At 39.6% G+C, this 18,929-nt stretch overlaps 1 protein-coding gene and 1 long non-coding RNA gene across 2 annotated transcripts in view; one reads left to right on the plus strand and one right to left on the minus strand.

Annotated features, from left to right (window-relative positions):
• CYTH3 (cytohesin 3) overlaps positions 1 to 18,929 on the plus strand; it is a 79,580-nt gene that overhangs the window by 29,128 nt on the left and 31,523 nt on the right. The window contains exons 2-4 of the mRNA XM_080981181.1: positions 14,556 to 14,638; positions 15,703 to 15,767; positions 17,285 to 17,351. Of these exons, the coding sequence (XP_080837307.1) occupies positions 14,556 to 14,638; positions 15,703 to 15,767; positions 17,285 to 17,351 (215 nt within the window). The remainder of the gene's footprint in view (positions 1 to 14,555; positions 14,639 to 15,702; positions 15,768 to 17,284; positions 17,352 to 18,929) is intronic.
• On the minus strand, positions 15,761 to 18,291 carry LOC308463124. The gene is made up of 3 exons (XR_013979456.1): positions 17,826 to 18,291; positions 16,104 to 16,253; positions 15,761 to 15,897 (listed from the first exon to the last, which is right to left on the minus strand). It is a non-coding gene; the product is annotated as an uncharacterized lncRNA (long non-coding RNA).

Below are 18,929 nucleotides of genomic sequence, written 5' to 3' on the forward strand. Positions count from 1 at the left end.
TACCAATAACAAACTTAGTTGGTCTCTAAGGTGCTACTGGAAGGAATTTTTTTATTAAATCATCGTAACTAACTGGCTAGTATATTTCAAATTAAAAGCACATCATACATTAAAAGTACATTAAACAAGGCAACTAAGACCTAAACAAAACATGTTGGGTTTAAAAGAGAAGAGAAGAGAAAAGAAAAGCTTTCAGGTCCCCAATCCATGCACCTTTTACTCAGGAGGAAGCCCCATTGAACTTGGTTGGGATTTACTTCTGAGTAACAGCGGCAATTTTAATATGAAATATTAGGCGCGGTACTGCGCCCAGAGCTCAGAAACTGCTCACGTTTATAAAATTCCTTTCACGAAACGTGCCCTTGGGAGAAACTTCCTGGACACCCATATAGGAAACTGCAGTTTTATAGCTTGAAGTAAGTAGTGGATGCAATGTCTACTCGACTACTGAAGCTCTTCACTCTTCTCAGTCAACAGATCATTGGGCTCTCTTGCCATTGCTGGCTGCTGAGATCTTCTGGCTTATATAAATGATAGGGATAGCATGCATTAATGGGAGTGAAGTGATTGTTTTGTGTGGGTCTCTGTAAATTGTCGCTTTGAATTTCCATTAATTGCTATGGAAACAGTGCTAGCTGTTTTATATGAACCCATTCACTGTAGCATGGGAAATTATATGGAACTGCTACAACACCCTTCCAGAGCATTTGTACAAACTAACTCTTTAAAGTGTTGTGCTAGAAAATTTATTCAAACTCAGAATTATTTTATTTTATTTTTAAAAGTACACTTCTTGTTTACACTTCCCACCAAAAACATAAATTAGCTTCAATTTTCTTTAGATCATGTTCTAATAGCTATGTTATTGGGTTCCCTTATGTTACCAAAAAAAGCCCCAAAAAGCCCCAAAAAGTCTAAATCTGATCTTTTAGGAGTTCATAGCAGTTTTAAATTGTTAAGATTTTTTTTTTAACTTTCTAGATATAACAAAGGTTCCTTTATAAGTAGCATCATGGCCAGAGACTGTTGCAGTTGCGGATTATGTGCTGAAATTTCTGTCATCAATATTCTTCCTGGCCGCTGCCACCTGCAGCTTTGATTTGTGCTAAAAAGTGTCGGAATGCCACTGATCTGTGTCCTCCCATCCCCCAACTTCTGAAAGTGTTGTGTTGGCTGGACTGAGCACTCCGCCCCAAGTCGGCATCAGAATGTGCTTAAGATCACAGTCCAACACCCTGATACTAAGCCATTGCACCATTATATCTGCTTTTGAAGTTCAAGCATAATTATGTTGTTATGTAATGTCATGTTTGTTTTAGGCTGTGCTAGCACATCCATTAACACATCTAAATACCAATTAGATGTTGCTGCACACTCCAGCATTGATATATTAGCTTTGAGTCTCAGGTCTGTTGGTGCCTTCTTGATTAAAATGGTACTCCCTCCCAGCTATTCCACGAGTGAGACATTCTACAGTGCTGGGAGAAGGAATAGGTGATTTGGTGTCAAATTCATTTGGAAGTAACTTTTTTGTTTGTGTGAATTTGACGCCTCTGATCTTAAGAGGTCTTTCTTTGGAATGGCTTCACTCTGGGAAGTTTATATTATTAGAAAGAGAGGTGTCAACAAATGCCTTGATGCCAAAAAATAAAATAAAAAATCAAGGAAGTGTTATTATAACGTGATAATTAATTTTATGAGAAATACCTCTCTTCTATGGCAATACAGAGGTTGTTGGTGATAGTGATTATGCTTCCTTTTTTAGTGCCAGGTGTTGTTGTTTTTAACAGTGCTGTGTGTTTTTTAAAGTAAAGGGTGTTTTCCTGTATAAAGAAAATGGAACTTCCATTTGGTAACAGGGATATTCCAGTGGTATGTGTGACTATTGTGAAAGTTCTGTGCTGCTGAGGGGGAAAAACATCTGGGGATTAGAGTATACAGAACAAGAATGAAACACGATGTCATGGAAAAACAGTGAAGTCCTGGGGGAAGCAGATTACAGGCATCTTATGGAGATGAAAAATAACGTGCCAATGGCAACACACAGTCCTTTTAATTTTGCTACAAAAATTTACATTCCTTTCTCCCTCTGAGATGCATTATAAATATCAATCACTATTTTAAGCAGGACTGGATTTCCTATAGCCAGTCTCTGTTTTCGACTGAGCTTAAATTCTTTTTGTTTTGTTTTGTTTAACATACCAGAAGATTTTCCCCCTTTGTGTTTCAATTTTTGTTTTGAAATATATATTTTTTTGGTATGAGGCAGGTCCCACCCACTTTTGTAACATGTGGTACTAATATCTTATTGGCCTCTGTTTATATTATTGCAAGGCATTTCCCCTTTTTCATGGCTGAAACATTACTTTTATTTTATTCTTTGCTTTTCTGAAGAAAAAAAGCTCAGCTAGGAATCTCTCAAAGGTGCTTTATGTTGGAACTGGATGAAAAAGGTTTTATTGCTTATCTTCCCATTCCTTATTCAGACTGTAAAATTCAGTTGGGGTGATCGTATCTTATATGCTCAAATACATTTGAATTTTCTTTGTCCTCAGGAGGAGAAGCTTGGCAGAGGACCAGACTATTTTCATTTTTCATTTTCTTTTCCATATGGAGTTTGTATTGTTGTAGCAATATAATTAATGTTTCATTTTGGAAGATTTGGGTTGTTATGGCTCTGAATTAGATGCTTTGTAAGATCATTTACAATGTGATGCCTTTATCTCAGGCAGCTTAACATGCTGAAGTCAGCAGATGACAATTTAACTAATGGACTTTGCTCAGAATTGCAACTAATGGCTTTAGTGTCTTTTACTCTTCATGTAGTATATCTGAAGTAGAAACATGGGAAGCTGCCTTATATTGCATCTTCTGCAAACAGAAGCATGACTATACCCATTATTGCCTTTGCAGTACAGCACTGGAGGCCGTATTCCTTCTTCTTACTTAAAAAATCATCTTATATTGAATGAAACTTTCTAGCTCTCTGTATTACACAGCATACTGTCAAATGCCTTCTTGAAATGAGTTGTATTGCTTTGCAGGGCCAAGTTCATTGTTTGCTTCTGTTCTCTGTAGTTTTTGTTCTTAGTTTGGTAGTTCAATAAAGCCAAAAATTTCTTTCTATCTTTTTTCTTTTAAAAAATAATTTATTTATAACATAGTCCACAACAACTCATACGTACAAACAAATCCACAACCATTGACAATTTAATTATCAAAATTAAACTCCTATCCCCTTACATAAAGAAAACATAAAAATAAAAGACTTCCTTTATCCTGTAAATGGCCTCCTTATTGTATACGGTTTCGTTTATATGTGATTATTACAATTATGACTTAAAAAACTGCAAAGTCTCCTGTAGAAATTAATCGAAACAAGTCCAGGTATATATTTTGGGGCACTGTTTGGTAAAGTATTCTCTGCATTCCCCCCATTATTTTTGTAATTCTGGGTTATCCTCTAATTGTCTCTGTTAATCTGGCCAGTTCAGTATAATCTAATAATTTATCCTGTCATTCACAAATTCTTTCTTCCAATTTCTGGCAAATCCAAAATTTTCTTTTCTTTTACATCCCTGTTATACCCATGACACAACAAACTTGACAAGCAATGTTTAATGCAGCTTAAGAAAAGCAACCCAGGAAATCATAAGTTCATTTTTGGAAAGGAAAAGGTTGTGTGCGTTATAAACTTCTCAGTAATTTTCCCTGATACAGCACCCACTTTTTCAAGGACCCGCGCCCCCCCCCCCCCCCGTTGTATCCAACTAAATTCTATGAATAGATCCAGTGAATTGAATGAAGCTAACTATATCCTTTCATTTCATTGGCTCTGCTCTCAGTATGACTAAAGTTGGATACACAACCCATTATATTTCCCAAATTTGTTGACTTCTGGATGCTCTAGTCACACAGTTTGCAAATCAAAATCCTCATAACTTTATTTTTACATATAATACCTTGGTGATCTGATAATTCATGAGTAGCTAAAGGGCATTTTTAAAAATTCTGGAATGTTGCCTTAATGCTACAAACTCTCAGATGCAGATAAAGGCATATTTTCTTTTTATGTTTCATCAGAAGACTATGAGAAGTGCTGCTTTTGTGTTTGAAAATGAAAGAGATGAAAAGTTGGCTGAGGAAAAATATGTCTTGAATGAACAATGTGGGTTCATTACTTTTCTGTAGACCTTGATGGGGCCTGGATTTCTTCAGCTTTGCCTAAAAGCAGTAGTGTGAGTTTTAATGTACAAGTGTGTGTGTATGCACACGTGTGTGTGTGTGCGCGCACACACACACACACACACACACATGTATGGATGGATGGATGGATAGTGCAAGACTTTGCGTGTGGTTATTTGTTTGAATCTGATTAGAAAGACTTAACACTAAAGAGGAGCTTTGTCTGGACTGTTCGTCCTGAGCTTAGCGCAGCATTCAAAACTCCCATTGTTCTAGGTGCATTTTGTGGCAGGAAATTTCATTAATGTGAGCAGTTTCTGAGCTCTGGGTGCAGTACTGCGCCTAAGATTTCAGATAAAACTGCCACTGCTGGAAGGAAGGGAGGACTTTTTTCCGCCTCCCCACTCTTAGCCACTCTCTGAAGGCTGGAGAAGGGACCCTTATAAGAATATTATGGGAGTGGGCAGGGGAAGCATGGCTTTGGTTTGTTGTTGTTGTTGTTGTTGTTGTTGTTGTTGTTGTTGTTTTTTGAAGTCTTCAGATGAGGACTAGAACATGTGCAAAATGAACATAAGATTTTAGCTGCAGTTCATTCATTTTCAGCTTTGCATTCTTGTTATTAAAAAGTTTGCCTAGACGTTCTGTTGTTGCACCCATAACCTAGGTTTCAGGTGCCATTTAACTCCAAGCTTTCATATCTCGCTTTCTAACACTGGCTTAGAACTATGTTTAAGCTTCTTCAAGGATAAGAAGGGAAAGGCAAAGTTAAAATGCAAAAGAGTAGCACTGATGAAACAGGGCTGTGTTTGAGCTAATGTATCTTCCGCTTAAAGTTTGCAAATAAAGGAGCTGGAAGACATGCACAAACTGGGTTGGATGATAAATCTGGGTTGATCATTCTAGCAACTGTACATCTACAGATTGCCTGAAACAGGCAAGGCGTCCCAAAGTATGAAGCAATCAGTATTTATGGATACAAAACAAGAAGGTGGGGGCAAACTCTGTCCTGACTTAATAGCATGTAGAGAGCTCTCTGTGCATGCACTTATAAACATGAATATCTCAATAGATGTTTGAATGGATGCATCTGGGCCAGGGGAGGAGCTGGCTGTGAAATAGGGAAAAAACCTCCATACACCTCTGCTTGGTGCTAAATAAATGGATGTCATATTTGTCAGGGAAATAATATTCTGTGGATTATCTAAATACATAAATGAGGTGGTAGCAGTTGTAGTAGCTCATCTTCTATATCCTTTGGCTGTACCAGTCTTACCCAATGGGCACCAGCCACTACTGGATTGCCTGACATGTTGACTGTGCTCTTGCTACCACCTGCAGTCTTGTTGGGTAGAAACATAGTGCATTGGTTTTGCCGGTGCATGTCAGTGGAGGGAGTGTGGAGACACAGATGTGGTACATATGAAGTTGCCTTATGGCAAAACACACCATTCTAGAGTAAGTTCTCTAATATTCCAAAATCTGTCTTTCAGCTGATGGAATAATCATAGATCAGTTTGCAGTGCACAGTTCAAGCTGGTCTTTGACCGTAGTAAATTATCTCTCTATCTATTCAGTATGTTTTGCTTCTATCTAGTTATGACAATTGCTCTGGAAAGCAGCATGGAAGGCATTACTCTTAAAATTGCTTTTGAGTAAATTTACAGAGGCAGCATAATGAGTTACTGTGCCAGATAAGTAAAAAATCTTCACAAACAAGTAGATTTTAATTTAATGTAATACCGCTTTTGGTGCCTGCACACTCATGCCTCATTGGTGGAAGTAATCCTGCCATATGCAGGATTAATGGTTATTCTAGCTTAAATGATTATTTGAAAACTTTCCACCACAAAACTCATTTTATTAGAAAGCCCTTAGTGTGCCCTCATTCAGCTAATCCCTTTAATCCAATTATAAATATTAAACATGCCTAATAAGGTCTCAAGAGAAATAATATCTGAACTATGATTTTAAAAAGCTACCTATATTTCGTATTTGAGTTAATTTTGTCACTACCGTAGCAATATAATCTCACTAAAAGCTACAGAATATTTTTTGGCCCCTGCACACCACTGTATAGCAACATGATGGCATGAAGTGCTTATTAGCATTTACTTTTTCAGCATGATACTTTGCTGAATATCTTCTGGTTTGTCTGTTTTATTTGTAGGACAAGTGCTCTCTCTGACTGAGAAAGAGGTCCTATACTTCTCCTTTCACCCAGATTTCATAGAGTGGCCCCTTGCAGTGTCACATTTCAGAGTAGGGGTGAGGAATCTCAGGGCAAATGTGACCATCTAGGCCTGTCTGTTTAATCCTCTGGCACTCCCCGGACCATGCCTCCATCACAGGCCACACACCCCTCACTAGCCCTACTCAGCCTCCCCACTTAGTGATTTTACATGGCTGTTGTGTATTGTTGTGCTTTTGTGTTGTCAACTGCCCTGTGATCCTTGGATGCAGGGTGGCATAGAAATTTGATAAATAATAGAAATAAAATAAAATAATCCCATGAATGTGCATGTTGCTCTCTTGTCATTTTGATCCTTTTTCCAAACCGCTCTTGGATACAATTGTGTATGTCAAATTGGATTCACTTGCCGTCTGTAGATACACGAAACTCGCTGACAGGAATTCAATATTGCATTGTGAGAGCAGTTATCCAATACATGTTAAAAGGAATGTACCTGTTGGACAGTTTTTGCAGTTGAGGCAGAACTGTAGCAAGGTGGAGCCGTATAATAATCAGGCATGTAGATCTTCTGAATAACGTTGTGGTTAAATTGGTTAAATTGGCAGCAGCTTGACAGGATTTGCTTGGGGACAGGGTGTCTAGCCCATCAACTGGTCAGCTTGGTGTCGTTACCTGGAAAGCTCCTAGGATAAACAGTTTGTCTGTGAGCAAGTCATGCCAAATAAATATCATTTCCCCCCAATAGTTACAAACTTGGTGGATCAGGGGAATGCTGTGGATATTTCAGTAAGGCTTTTGGCAAAGCCCCCATGATCTTCCTGCAGAGAAGCTGGTAAAATGTGGGCTAGACAAGGTAACTGTTAGGTGGATTTGTAGTTGGTTGACTGACCAAACCCAAAGAGTGCTCAGTTCCTCATCATCCTGGAAAAACGTGACAAGTGGGGTGCTTGCTGCAGGGTTTTGTCCTGAGCCCGTTGTTGTTCAATGTCTTTCTAAACAATTTGGATGAAGACGTTGAGGGGATGTTCATCAAATTTGCAGATGACACCAAACTGGGAAGGGTAACTAATGATGAAGGAGACCCTGCTCTTTGTGTCTTCCACAGCAGAGATTAGGAGGGCAGTAACATGAGAAAGAGTGTCACCACCAAGAATGGAATAGAATCATAGAGTTGGAAGAGACCACAAGGGCCATCGAGTCCAACCCCCTGCCAAGCAGGAAACACCATCAGAGCACTCCTGACATATGGTTGTCAAGCCTCTGCTTAAAGACCTCCAAAGAAGGAGACTCCACCACACTCCTTGGCAGCAAATTCCACTGTCGAACAGCTCTTACTGTCAGGAAGTTCTTCCTAATGTTTAGGTGGAATCTTCTTTCTTGTAGTTTGGATCCATTGCTCCGTGTCCGCTTCTCTGGAGCAGCAGAAAACAACCTTTCTCCCTCCTCTATGTGACATCCTTTTATATATTTGAACATGGCTATCATATCACCCCTTAACCTCCTCTTCTCCAGGCTAAACATGCCCAGCTCCCTTAGCCGTTCCTCATAAGGCATCGTTTCCAGGCCTTTGACCATTTTGGTTGCCCTCCTCTGGACACGTTCCAGTTTGTCAGTGTCCTTCTTGAACTGTGGTGCCCAGAACTGGACACAGTACTCCAGGTGAGGTCTGACCAGAGCAGAATACAGTGGCACTATTACTTCCCTTGATCTAGATGCTATACTCCTATTGATGCAGCCCAGAATTGCATTGGCTTTTTTAGCTGCCGCGTCACATGTTGGCTCATGTCAAGTTTGTGGTCAACCAAGACTCCTAGATCCTTTTCACATGTACTGCTCTCAAGCCAGGTGTCCCCCATCTTGTATTTGTGCCTCTCATTTTTTTTGCCCAAGTGCAATACTTTACATTTCTCCCTGTTAAAATTCATCTTGTTTGTTTTTGCCCAGTTCTCTAATCTGTCAAGGTCGTTTTGAAGTGTGATCCTGTCCTCTGGGGTGTTAGCCACCCCTCCCAGTTTGGTGTCATCTGCAAATTTGATCCCTGACCTTTGCACAGGGAGAGCAGCTAATCAGCCACAAAGAAACACACACACACACAAGAAAACCCTTTTTGCTCCTTCTTCAACTGCTGCCCTGCAAGCTCTGTCCTATCTGTGAAATTTGCTCTGCCTTTACTGTAGAAACATCTGAGAGAAGGCTTAAGATATAGTGAGTGAATAATTTATTGGGGTGTGTGTGTGTGTGTGTGTGTTACCTGGTAAAAATCTTCCCATCTAATAATTACCATACTAACCCTGAATGGGACATGAAGAGTGTGGGAAAAACTTGGAGGAAATTGCATCAATCTTATGTAATACTGTGATTCAGCCTGTAAGGATGTGAGTGTGTGGGCAACTGAAACAAACAGAAATTGGAAGGTAGAAAACTTGAATAGTTTCTGGTAGTGCAACATAGTGTGTTTACATCCCCAGACCAAAATTGTGCTTTTAAAAGATGGAAAATAAAATACGAGAATGCCTGCTTGAAGGGAATTCCTCCAAAATTAGACTGTGTATGTCAGGCCCTCTGTAACTAGCAGCATCTGTATACTATGGCAGTCATCCAAAGGGTCTGTGGACCTTTTACACACATGACTTCCTGCTCTCCTCTGTGAGAAGGGAAACTGTGCAGAGGAGTGCTGATTCTGCTAAGAATTATAAATACACAGTTTGCTTAAAACCCTGTAATAGTTAGAAAAGTAGGTGGCTGAAGATGAACTTGTGATCTGCTGTAAACTGCAGTAGACGGGCTTTGTGTGAGATAGATTTCTGGAACTGAGCCACTGATTTTTAGAACAGCTTAACCTTTATTTTATTACATTTATATCCTGTATTTCTTCCACCATGGAATATTTGGGTTGGGGGAGTAAAAAGGCTTGAATATTTGCTTAAATAGGTCCCATTAATCCTGGTCAGGAACACTTTGAACTTGAAGCTCCAAGGGAGCTGCTGCTTCAGCAGGGAAGCAGCTCAGACTTCAGTCTCATATAGGAGTTGAAGGTTTTACCTGTTGGTTGCTCTCAGCTAGTCATAGATCTAGACACCTGCTAACTCCTCCACCTGAATGCCTGACTCACTAGCTTTTGTCTTGTGAGCCTGGAGGTGAAGGATAAGGTCTGAGAGCCAAAAAGGAACCTAGGCAAGGCAATTGGTGTGGAAATGTCTAGATCTGCTGACTCCTCAACATTGTGGGAGATAGAGATCTATTGGGGTGGTGTCCCCAGGTTTCAGTTCTGGACAGGGGTGAACCTTGACAAATATTCTGCTGGGATTGTTTGTATTGAAAAATATTGTCCCACAATGAAATCTGACCACGAATCTATCATTGTAGGAAATTTTTGTGAGATCCTAAGAAGCTTACAAGTGATGAACTCCTTATTTATAAATGTTATATGGAAGTTGGGAAAGATTCTAGTGATTAAGTAGAAAAGTTGTGTGTGTGTGTAGAACAGTGGACACAATAAAAGCTGTTCGGAATAATGGACTAGGCCGGTCAGTTTAGTTTTTCCAGTTGTGTTTGTAATAGGTATTGACTTGAAAATAACCATGCTATTCAATCCACTGCCCCCCCCCCCAATATCATACAAGCTTTACTGGAATATAGAGCAGGCATTTTTGTAATGAGAACATGCGTCTTAACAAAAAACAGAATACCATTCTGTATTTTACTGAAAATAACTGACCACACTCTGGAACCTTTTAAAGTGCCTTTATTACTGGGATTGTGTGCTTAATTGTCACATGATACCATGTCAATGCTACTGGTCTGCCTCTTGACAAGAAGCAAACTTGTTGACAGCACCCGTTTTTACATCTCTTCTGAGGTGGAAGTACTAGTCCAGATTTTTCACAAAGCTGGGCTTTGGGGCTTGCAAATGGGCATCATCTTTGAAACTGTTCCAAACAAAATTCTGTGACTGGAACGTAATCTGCTAAAGAAGTACACTGACTGCTAATAAAGACATAAATGGAAATTTAGTTCCATAACTTTCAGTCCTCAGTTTAGCTTTATACATTAACTTTAAAAAACCCTGGCATGGCCTGCAAGTAAATTACCCAGACTTTGCATGGAGGAAGAGACCCTGAAGTGACCTATGGGGAGACTGTTGACTTGGTTTAATTCAGGTATCTGTGCAGTGTGGTGGCCTGCCCTCTGTCTAGGATGGTGCAAGGTCCAAAGTCTGGCGGAGGGTTGAGGACACTGATAATCTGACGTTTTTTCTGCCTAGCTGTACTCTCTCTGCCTATTCTTTACAGGAAGTAAAAAGTAGTAGGCCGTTCTCTCAGTGTAGAAAGTAGAGTCCCTCACATATTGGAACCTGTGTTGTTTTATCTTGCTCATAAATGATTTAGAGTTAGGGATAACGAGGGAGGTAACAAAATTTGCTGATGATACCGAATTGTTCAGGGTTGTTTAAAAGGGATTGCGAGGCGCTCTAAAGGGTATCTTCAGACTGAGTGAATAGAGAGTAAAATGGCAAATGCAATTCAGTGTAAAGTGGTTCACTTTGGGACAAAAGATCCTAATTTCACTTATATGCTAAGCAGGTCTGACAGTGACTGCCTAGGAATGATAACTTGGGGTTGTAATGGATAGCTACTTGAAGATGTTGACCCAGTGTGTGGTGGCTGTAAAAAGGTGTATTACAAATGAGGGATACTTAGGAAAGGGATTGAAAATAAAACTGCCAACTGATGTACTATGTTTTTTAAAAATGAAAGCATTGTCCTGTTAGTCATATAATTTGCATTTATATGCAAAGACACTGAGCGGGGCATACACATCATGGGCCATGCTATCTGTGTTGCTTGTTCTGCTGGCGAAAATTCACTTAAGGAAAGAGGAGTAAAGGTCAGCAGTTCAGGAAGAATTGATTAGGAGCTTTTAAAGAGTCTTCAAGCAATTTTCTTCTAAAACCATCTTATTGAGGTTAGCCTTTCCTCACTATTCATTGAAACCCATCTTTAAAATAGCCCTTACTGTGGATGGTTCTGGTTATCATTAACGAAATGTGAATTAACCAATAGATTTTGCATTTTCTTGCGTAGAACGAAGTTGAAACAAATTGTTTCATGTGCCCTGGTAATTGACTTTTTGTATGCTCTGGCACTAAAAGAAATGGAAACTTCTTTTGTAACTGTATCATGATGACATCAAGGTATGCTTCAGCTGCTTGCTCAGTTGTGCTGAAACTGTTGCCCTGTGCAGGAAATCTCTTGTTTTCTTTCTTTTTTCTTAAAAAAAAAAAAGTGACCTTTCCACCCATGCACTTCCTGCACAAAGCAGTGGACTATAAAAATGTTAGGAATTTGATAGTTAGAAAACAGTTTTTAGCTTTATTATTATTATTATTATTAAAAATGCTTAATATTAGAGGCTTCGTTCATCTATGGAAATCTTTATTGGTGTATATTTCAGTATTGTTTTAAGAAGCTGTCCGTGCTGTAGCCTTCTGGTGTCTTGAGGCAGTTCTCTTTAGAACACATCCTCAGTACCATGTCACAAAAAGTCTGTGGATGATTTAAGGTATGTAGAAATGACATATGACAGCAGAGATGGATGGGTGACTTCTTGTTACCCCCACAGACATGGAACCCGGGGCATACCCCCCCCCCCGCCCCGTTGTGACACCACTACTGCATGGTTTAGTAGCATTTTGGGTAGCGGTATTTTTAGAAAAATGGGTGGCAATATGAATCAGAAGTGAATCAGAATAAAACAGTGACCCATTTGGGTGGAGGTTACCTTTCCTCTTCCTAATTTCAGAGGAAATATGCCTACACTAGCATGTTTTATTTCCTCTTCTCGTTGCACCTGTTTTTGTGTGTGTGTTTTTGTTTTTTTTAACAGTGTTGTTCCACAGAACACTGAATTCTAGAGCAGACCACCAATAGAGTTAAGATTTTGTTTAGGATTGTCGTGTTACACTGCACCAAAACTCCGACAGTAGCAAACCCTTGTGTTGCATGACTGGAAGCTTTGTCACTTACAGCTTAGTTGCATAATTTGGGTCTCATACCATAATGTCTTCTCATAATTTCAGCTCTTTTGCCTAGTTTCTTTGTTTCTTTGGCTATAGTTTCCAAATCCTATGATGTGTAAATGCTCTCCTTCGTATGGGTTTTCCCCACACCAGAGTCAGTGATCTTGATGGTGGTGCAGTGATGGGTTGAGAAGTGCCTACATGATCTGGAAATGTTACCCATAATTATATGGGAGCTGACTACAGGACAGTGACAGACACGTCCCCCAATTCAATGAAACACAACAGAAAATAGTAGTTTTAAATTCCACATCCCATCTGTGGAATGTTCTCCCCAGGGAAGTTAGCCTGTTGCCTTCATTATACACCTTTAGGCACCAGGCAAAAACATTCCTTTTTTACCAGGCCTTTGGTTGATTTGATTGACATTGTATGCCCTTATAAATTGCTGTTCTTTTTTTGGGGGGGGGGTGTTATTGGGTTGTTGTTTTTTTGATTATATATATATATTGTGGTTTTATAGTTTGATTTTGTTCTGTGAACCGCTCTGAGACCTCTGGGTATAGATTGGTATATAGATTCAATGAATAAATGAATGAATAATTTAAATATCATCACATGAGAAGGAAGAAGCATCCATGTTTGCAAACCTATTTAAAATGGAGGACTTTTATACTCAAGATTTTCCAGTCATTGCTGTGAGTTGACTTTTTTTAAAAGGTGTGGTTGTGGATAACTAAACTGCATATTGTTCTGTCATGGTATTTCCTTGCAGTTTAGAATATATATATATATATATATATATATATATATATATGGAAGAGTAAATTTGATTAGTTGGCAATACTCGTTATGTTTTATGATTTATATTCCTAATTCTTTTGTTATTTATATTCAGAATACCAAGTATTCTGAATGCTTCCAACTGGTGTTTATTTGGTATTGAGAGTAACTTCAGTAGTGGTCAAATACATTGAAGAAGAGACAAAAATATTTATTTTTTAAAAAGTAACATTTGCTGCTTCTTTTTATCCAGTTTTCTAAATGTTTGTGTTTTTAGATAAGCAAAAAGCATTTGCTGTATAAATGACTTCATTTATCACACTTTACCGTTAATGTGGAAAAAGTAAAGTTGCTAATTATTTCAGTATTTGTCTATCATGAAGTCTGAGGCACGAACTGCTTTTATCATTTTTTTAAAGCAAACAGTTTCCAAATTACCCTGTGCTGTACCTCCTCATTGAAAAGATGTGTTAGTCCAGTTGTTAAGTTGACAGTGTTGAATTATGTATGGAAAATGTGGCAGCCTGAAGGTGTTTACTGTTAGACTAATACTTCCCCTAAATGACAAGAGCTTCTCTTCACAAGAAAACATATTATAAATATGCTTTGTTATGTCAGAACTAGCACAAACTGTCGTTAGCTTTAATGATGGTTTGTTCAGACGAGCCATCTTCACATTAAGATTTTAAAATCCTGGGTTGTATAGTGAAAACTAATTACAGTTTCCAGTTCAGACATAATGACAAATAACAATTAATTAAAAATAGGGGGGCTGTATCCAACCAATTTTTATTGTCTCCATTAATTTCAGTGGGTATGCTTGGATGCAACTCAACAGCATATGCTCTTTACCGCCTAATATATATGAGGGCAGTGGGGTGGGGGGAGTGGGAAGCAGGCTTATGCATGCAACAAAAAACTATGGCTTAATGTAATTGCTGAACAAATTTGCTGGTTCCTACTGGTTCACGAAGTGCCATTGCAATCCGTTTGCTGGCTGTACTTGACTTGAGGCACAACTGAGGATAAAACAGATTTAAAAGAGAACCAAGATGAAGGAAGACTTTAATGCCCTTTGATTACTGGAATGATGCTTGTAATATGAATGTAATACACAATAGAATGGAAAGCAGTTTACTTTTCATAATGTGGAAACTATCTGTCATTCATACTGAAACCCTGAGACAATTGCATTTGTTAGTTAATACCAAGTTCTGTATACTGGAACCACTATTTTCTCCAAAGTTGGTCATTAAGAATGTTGTCTGTGCTTTCTTGGCACAAACTCTGTTGATGTGAATGAGACTTTTACTTGTGAAACATGAAGTACCAGAGTATAAAGCAATTATACATAATTGTGTGTGTTTTCCCCTCCAGTGCCTGATGATCTTTCTGTAGAAGAGAGAGAAGAGCTTTTCAATATTCGCCGTAGAAAAAAAGAATTAATTGATGATATTGAGGTAAACATTTTCCTTAAATCAAAATGTCGGTTGCTCTGAAATTAATGGTACGAACTGTGTATTGAGTTGTAAAACACTATGCTAGCTTTTTACCACAGTCTGAAGAGATTAATTTCCAATAATTGCTATTAGAATTAGGTGTTCCAAGTACTGTACCTCTGCAGAAATTGATGTCATAGTTGTTGGCATCCATCTGTCTCAAGAGACAATTGAGAGCACCTCCGGGGGTGAAGTCAAATCACTGCATTATAGCACATAGTGACCTCCCCGGCGCGCAAGCCTGGGCAGTGTGCATGGGCTGCCCACACGATAAGACCTCCCTTTTGGTCTGACTGATGTGGTCCAAAGGAAAGCAGAGCGATACGTTTGGCACCAGCTTGGCAGCAGTAGTTGCTGAAAGGAGGCATACAAGGCCCCATCCAACTTTTTTGGGATTCCACTCCGGATTTGTGTAGGGTTTACTCCTTACTCTTTTCTTTTCTTGAAGATATCCCACAAGACAGCAGAGGTTTAGGATCAGAGTTTTCCTTCTCCTACATGGGCTGTCTTCCCAGCTTGACAAGCCCCATCTGCCCCTTACTTCCCTCTACATGTGCAGAAACTGCCTTCTTGACCATTGGACCCACAATTGGTCTTATGCGCTCAATCTGGTGGAGCCCTGTCTTCTCATGCAGGGGAAGGCCCTAACTCACTGAGGGTTTGAGACCCATTGGCTATCAGCCAGTCAAAACCATTTGCTAGGTGTGGCTGTTGTTGCATGCTGACAGCTTCTAGGAGCCACATGTGAGAACTGAGTGCAGGGTGAGGACCAAAGGGGGACAAACTACCCCAGAAGGAGCACAAGGTGTCCCCCACCAGAGGTACTACCCCTCCCCTAACACCTCATACACCCAAATGTCATAGTGGTGTGTGAATAGTATGATATTGCAGGTAAATACACCAGAGCAGACTTTTGTGATAGGATTGTTGCTCTGTTTCTAAATTCAAAAAGAAGCCAGTGAAATCCACCTATTTTTTGGAAAAGCTGTTTAATGTTCGCTTGTATTCTTCTCTCATTTTTGCAGCGGTTAAAATTTGAAATAGCAGAGGTTATGACTGAAATCGATAACTTGACAAGTGTAGAGGAAAGGTAAGCTGACTTTGTCACATGTGTGCTTTATGGAAAAGCAGCATTCTGTTGCTTCAGCTTTTTTGAGGGCCTTGCAGAAATAGCCTAACTTCCAGCAGAGACCTTGATCATCTTCTATGTACAGTACTGCCTGTATTCAAGGGGGGGGGGAATAATTAGAAGTAGTTCTATTATTGACATTTACTGCTTATTCCCACAAAGAGCTAGTTTAGCAAATGCAGGATGGGGTACAGCAACTAGTTAGCCCCATGATTATGATATTCAGCACCGCAGGCACTACAAAGTTGAGAAATGGCAACTGAGTGCACTGTTTTGGGATGTGTCTCTCCCTTTTACCTTGCACATAATACCACTGTTCCTGTGTCATTGTAAGCTTCCCCTTGATGGCTGTGCATTTGTGTAGGTTCTGCACATTTAGTATTAAACTTGGCTAAGATGATTCTTGCTATTTGGTCCATTAAAATCAATGGAGCCTGTGTCTGGAACCTATAGGACACAAAATGTTGTTGTTGTTGTTAATTTATTTATACCCCACCTTTCTCCCTTAAAAACTGCTAAAAATATAGGAAAAATCATGATTAAAAACACTGATAGAATTAAAGCTATATAAATCTATAAAATACTGTATATTTAAAACATACAAATAATTGTAATAAAAATAATTGTAATGGCACACGCCCTTTAGTTAAAAGCAGTCATTTCCCAAAAGGCTGTCTTCACCTGCTGGCAGAAGGATGGCAAATAGGCAGCCTGTCTAGCTTCTCCAGGGAGGGAGTTCTAAAGTCTGGGAAGCAGCCACCAAGAGGGCTGTGCAATTTACTTATACACCAAAGTAATTAAGTAGCATCCTGATCTTAGCAAATAGGGTGTATCTAGCCTGCTGTGCTGTCTGCCACTTTCAGTACTTTTGTTAAAGTTAATACTCAGTGTGTCACTCTGGGTGCATTTGGGTTTGTGTTGACTGGAATGCCATTAGAATGCAGTGTGTCCTCGTTTCTGCAACACTTTCTTCTGTCTTTGTGTGATGCAGCTAACATAGTGCAGACTCCCACAACTTCTCTGGCACAATGTCCTCAGCTGGCATGTTCAGCCACTGCAACATCATAGGCTGCTGTTTTGTGCTAGCATTGCAGACCTAAAGGCTTATTTGCCGGTACAGAGACTCCAAAGATTGCACCGCCAATTGGCTTGGATTGAAATAATCCAGTTTAACTGGTTTGTGAGTTAAAGCCATGCACATTATCCTCTTTAATGCCCTTCCTCTAATGTATGTCAGGAGGGTTTAAATACAATGTATTAAAAATCTAAAATGAAGTCAAAGCTACTTTGAATTGTTTTTTAGGGTAAATATTTCCCTTTCACTTTGGGAGTAAAAGTTCAGCCATTCCATCCTATTCATACTGACTGTATAAGATGAACATGTAAATAACATTTAAAATGTAAACATCAAAGATGTTTAACCAAATACATCTGTGTAATATTCTTTTCCTTTTATTTCCTCCCTTACAAATATACAGCAAAACTACACAGAGAAATAAACAAATAGCTATGGGAAGAAAAAAGTTCAATATGGATCCCAAGAAGGTAGGACTGTTGTGTTCTTGAGAATGTATGCTTATTTATTTATGAAGTTTTATATCCTACTTTTCAGTTATGATCCCAAGGCAGCTTGCAAATTAGATTTAAAACATATATACAATAAAATCACAATGAAGTATAGTCGTACCTTGGAAGTCAAACAGAATCCATTCCGGAAGTCTGTTCGACTTCCAAAACGTTCGGAAAGTGCAGCTTCTTATTGGCTGCAGCAAGCTCCTGCAGCCAATCAGAAGCTGCAGAAGCCCTGTTGGACATTTGGGTTTCAAAACACCCACTTCCAGGTTTGCAGTGTTCAGGAGCCAAAACGTCCAAGTACCAAGGCGTTTGGGACCCAAGGTATAACTGTACAGAAGAATGGACAGTTAAAAAGCCAGAGCAACATCAAACCATTTGTAGCAGTCGGTACAAATAAAAAATGACCCCAAAGACTGGCAAAATAAGACTGTCTCAGCCATTCACCTAAGGCAGGGTGGTCCAACGTGTGGCTTGCTAGGCCTTTTTTGGCAGCCCCAGGCAAGGCAGGGAGCTGCAGCACAGGGAAGGAGACCTGAGGGCTCTGACAGGGTCCTAGAGTCCTCCTGTCTCCTTCCCAAAACCTAGTTCTGTTTGCTTCATCAGCGCACATAAGGCACGTGTATTCTTCCTTGGTGGGGATTTTATAGAGACCTGTGCTGGCATAAGCGCTAACAGACAGCCGCTGCCAGGGAATCAAGGCTGACTTCACAAGGATGATCCCAAGATGGAGCTTCATGGTTGATGCCATTGTTCTAGGGGGACTTCTCACCTTTCCCCGTGTCACATGCAGTGCTGCGCTAGGCAACTGCCTTAGAGTGTTTGGCATATACCGAGTCACACCATTGACCCATTGCTCAGTATTGTTGCTGCTGGCCAGTAGCCTAGCTATCCAGATTCTCAAGCAGGGAATGTTCTCATCCCTACCTGGAGATGCCAGGGATTGATCCTGCACAGAAAGCAGATACAGCCCTGCACCCAGGACTAGTCCCTGCTCTGTATTGCTTCATGTTATTGTTCCTCTGAAAGAGCACAGCAGATGTTGCTGCTCAATGTTTACATATACTGTATTTAATAATATAAAGCACTTTATTCTCCTTATCTCATATCTTTGAGAGACAGCTTCACCAGCACATATTTGCCTCTTCTTTCAGTTCTTTGCCTTTTTCTTGTTCTTTTTTTCCTGCTCTAAAAGCTTGAATAGGTCTGGAGTCTTGTTTTCCTAAGTGGTTTGTTTCCAAAGATGACAAAATATTTGCTTGGGGCATCTGAATTTCCAGAAAGCAGGCTTTATTAAAGGAAAGTAATTTCAGAAGCATACAGATTTTAAAAATGGAGTCTATTGATGAGATTTTGAATTGTAACTAATTTCTTTGCTTTCAGTGGTTTCCGGCATGAGTGGAAACATGGTTGGCAGACATGTTCCCCTTTGCAGCAAAATGTGCATCTTTCTTTGCGATTTTTAAAAATGAAGTTGATTGTTGGTATTCATGTTCCAGCTGGGTGTTCAGGGAAGTTTTCTAGATGGTAAAGCAATTCAGAGGGAGACTG

Source organism: Podarcis pityusensis (genome assembly GCF_964106645.2).
Source record: "Podarcis pityusensis genome assembly, chromosome: 14".
Classification (NCBI taxonomy): Eukaryota; Metazoa; Chordata; class Lepidosauria; order Squamata; family Lacertidae; genus Podarcis; species Podarcis pityusensis.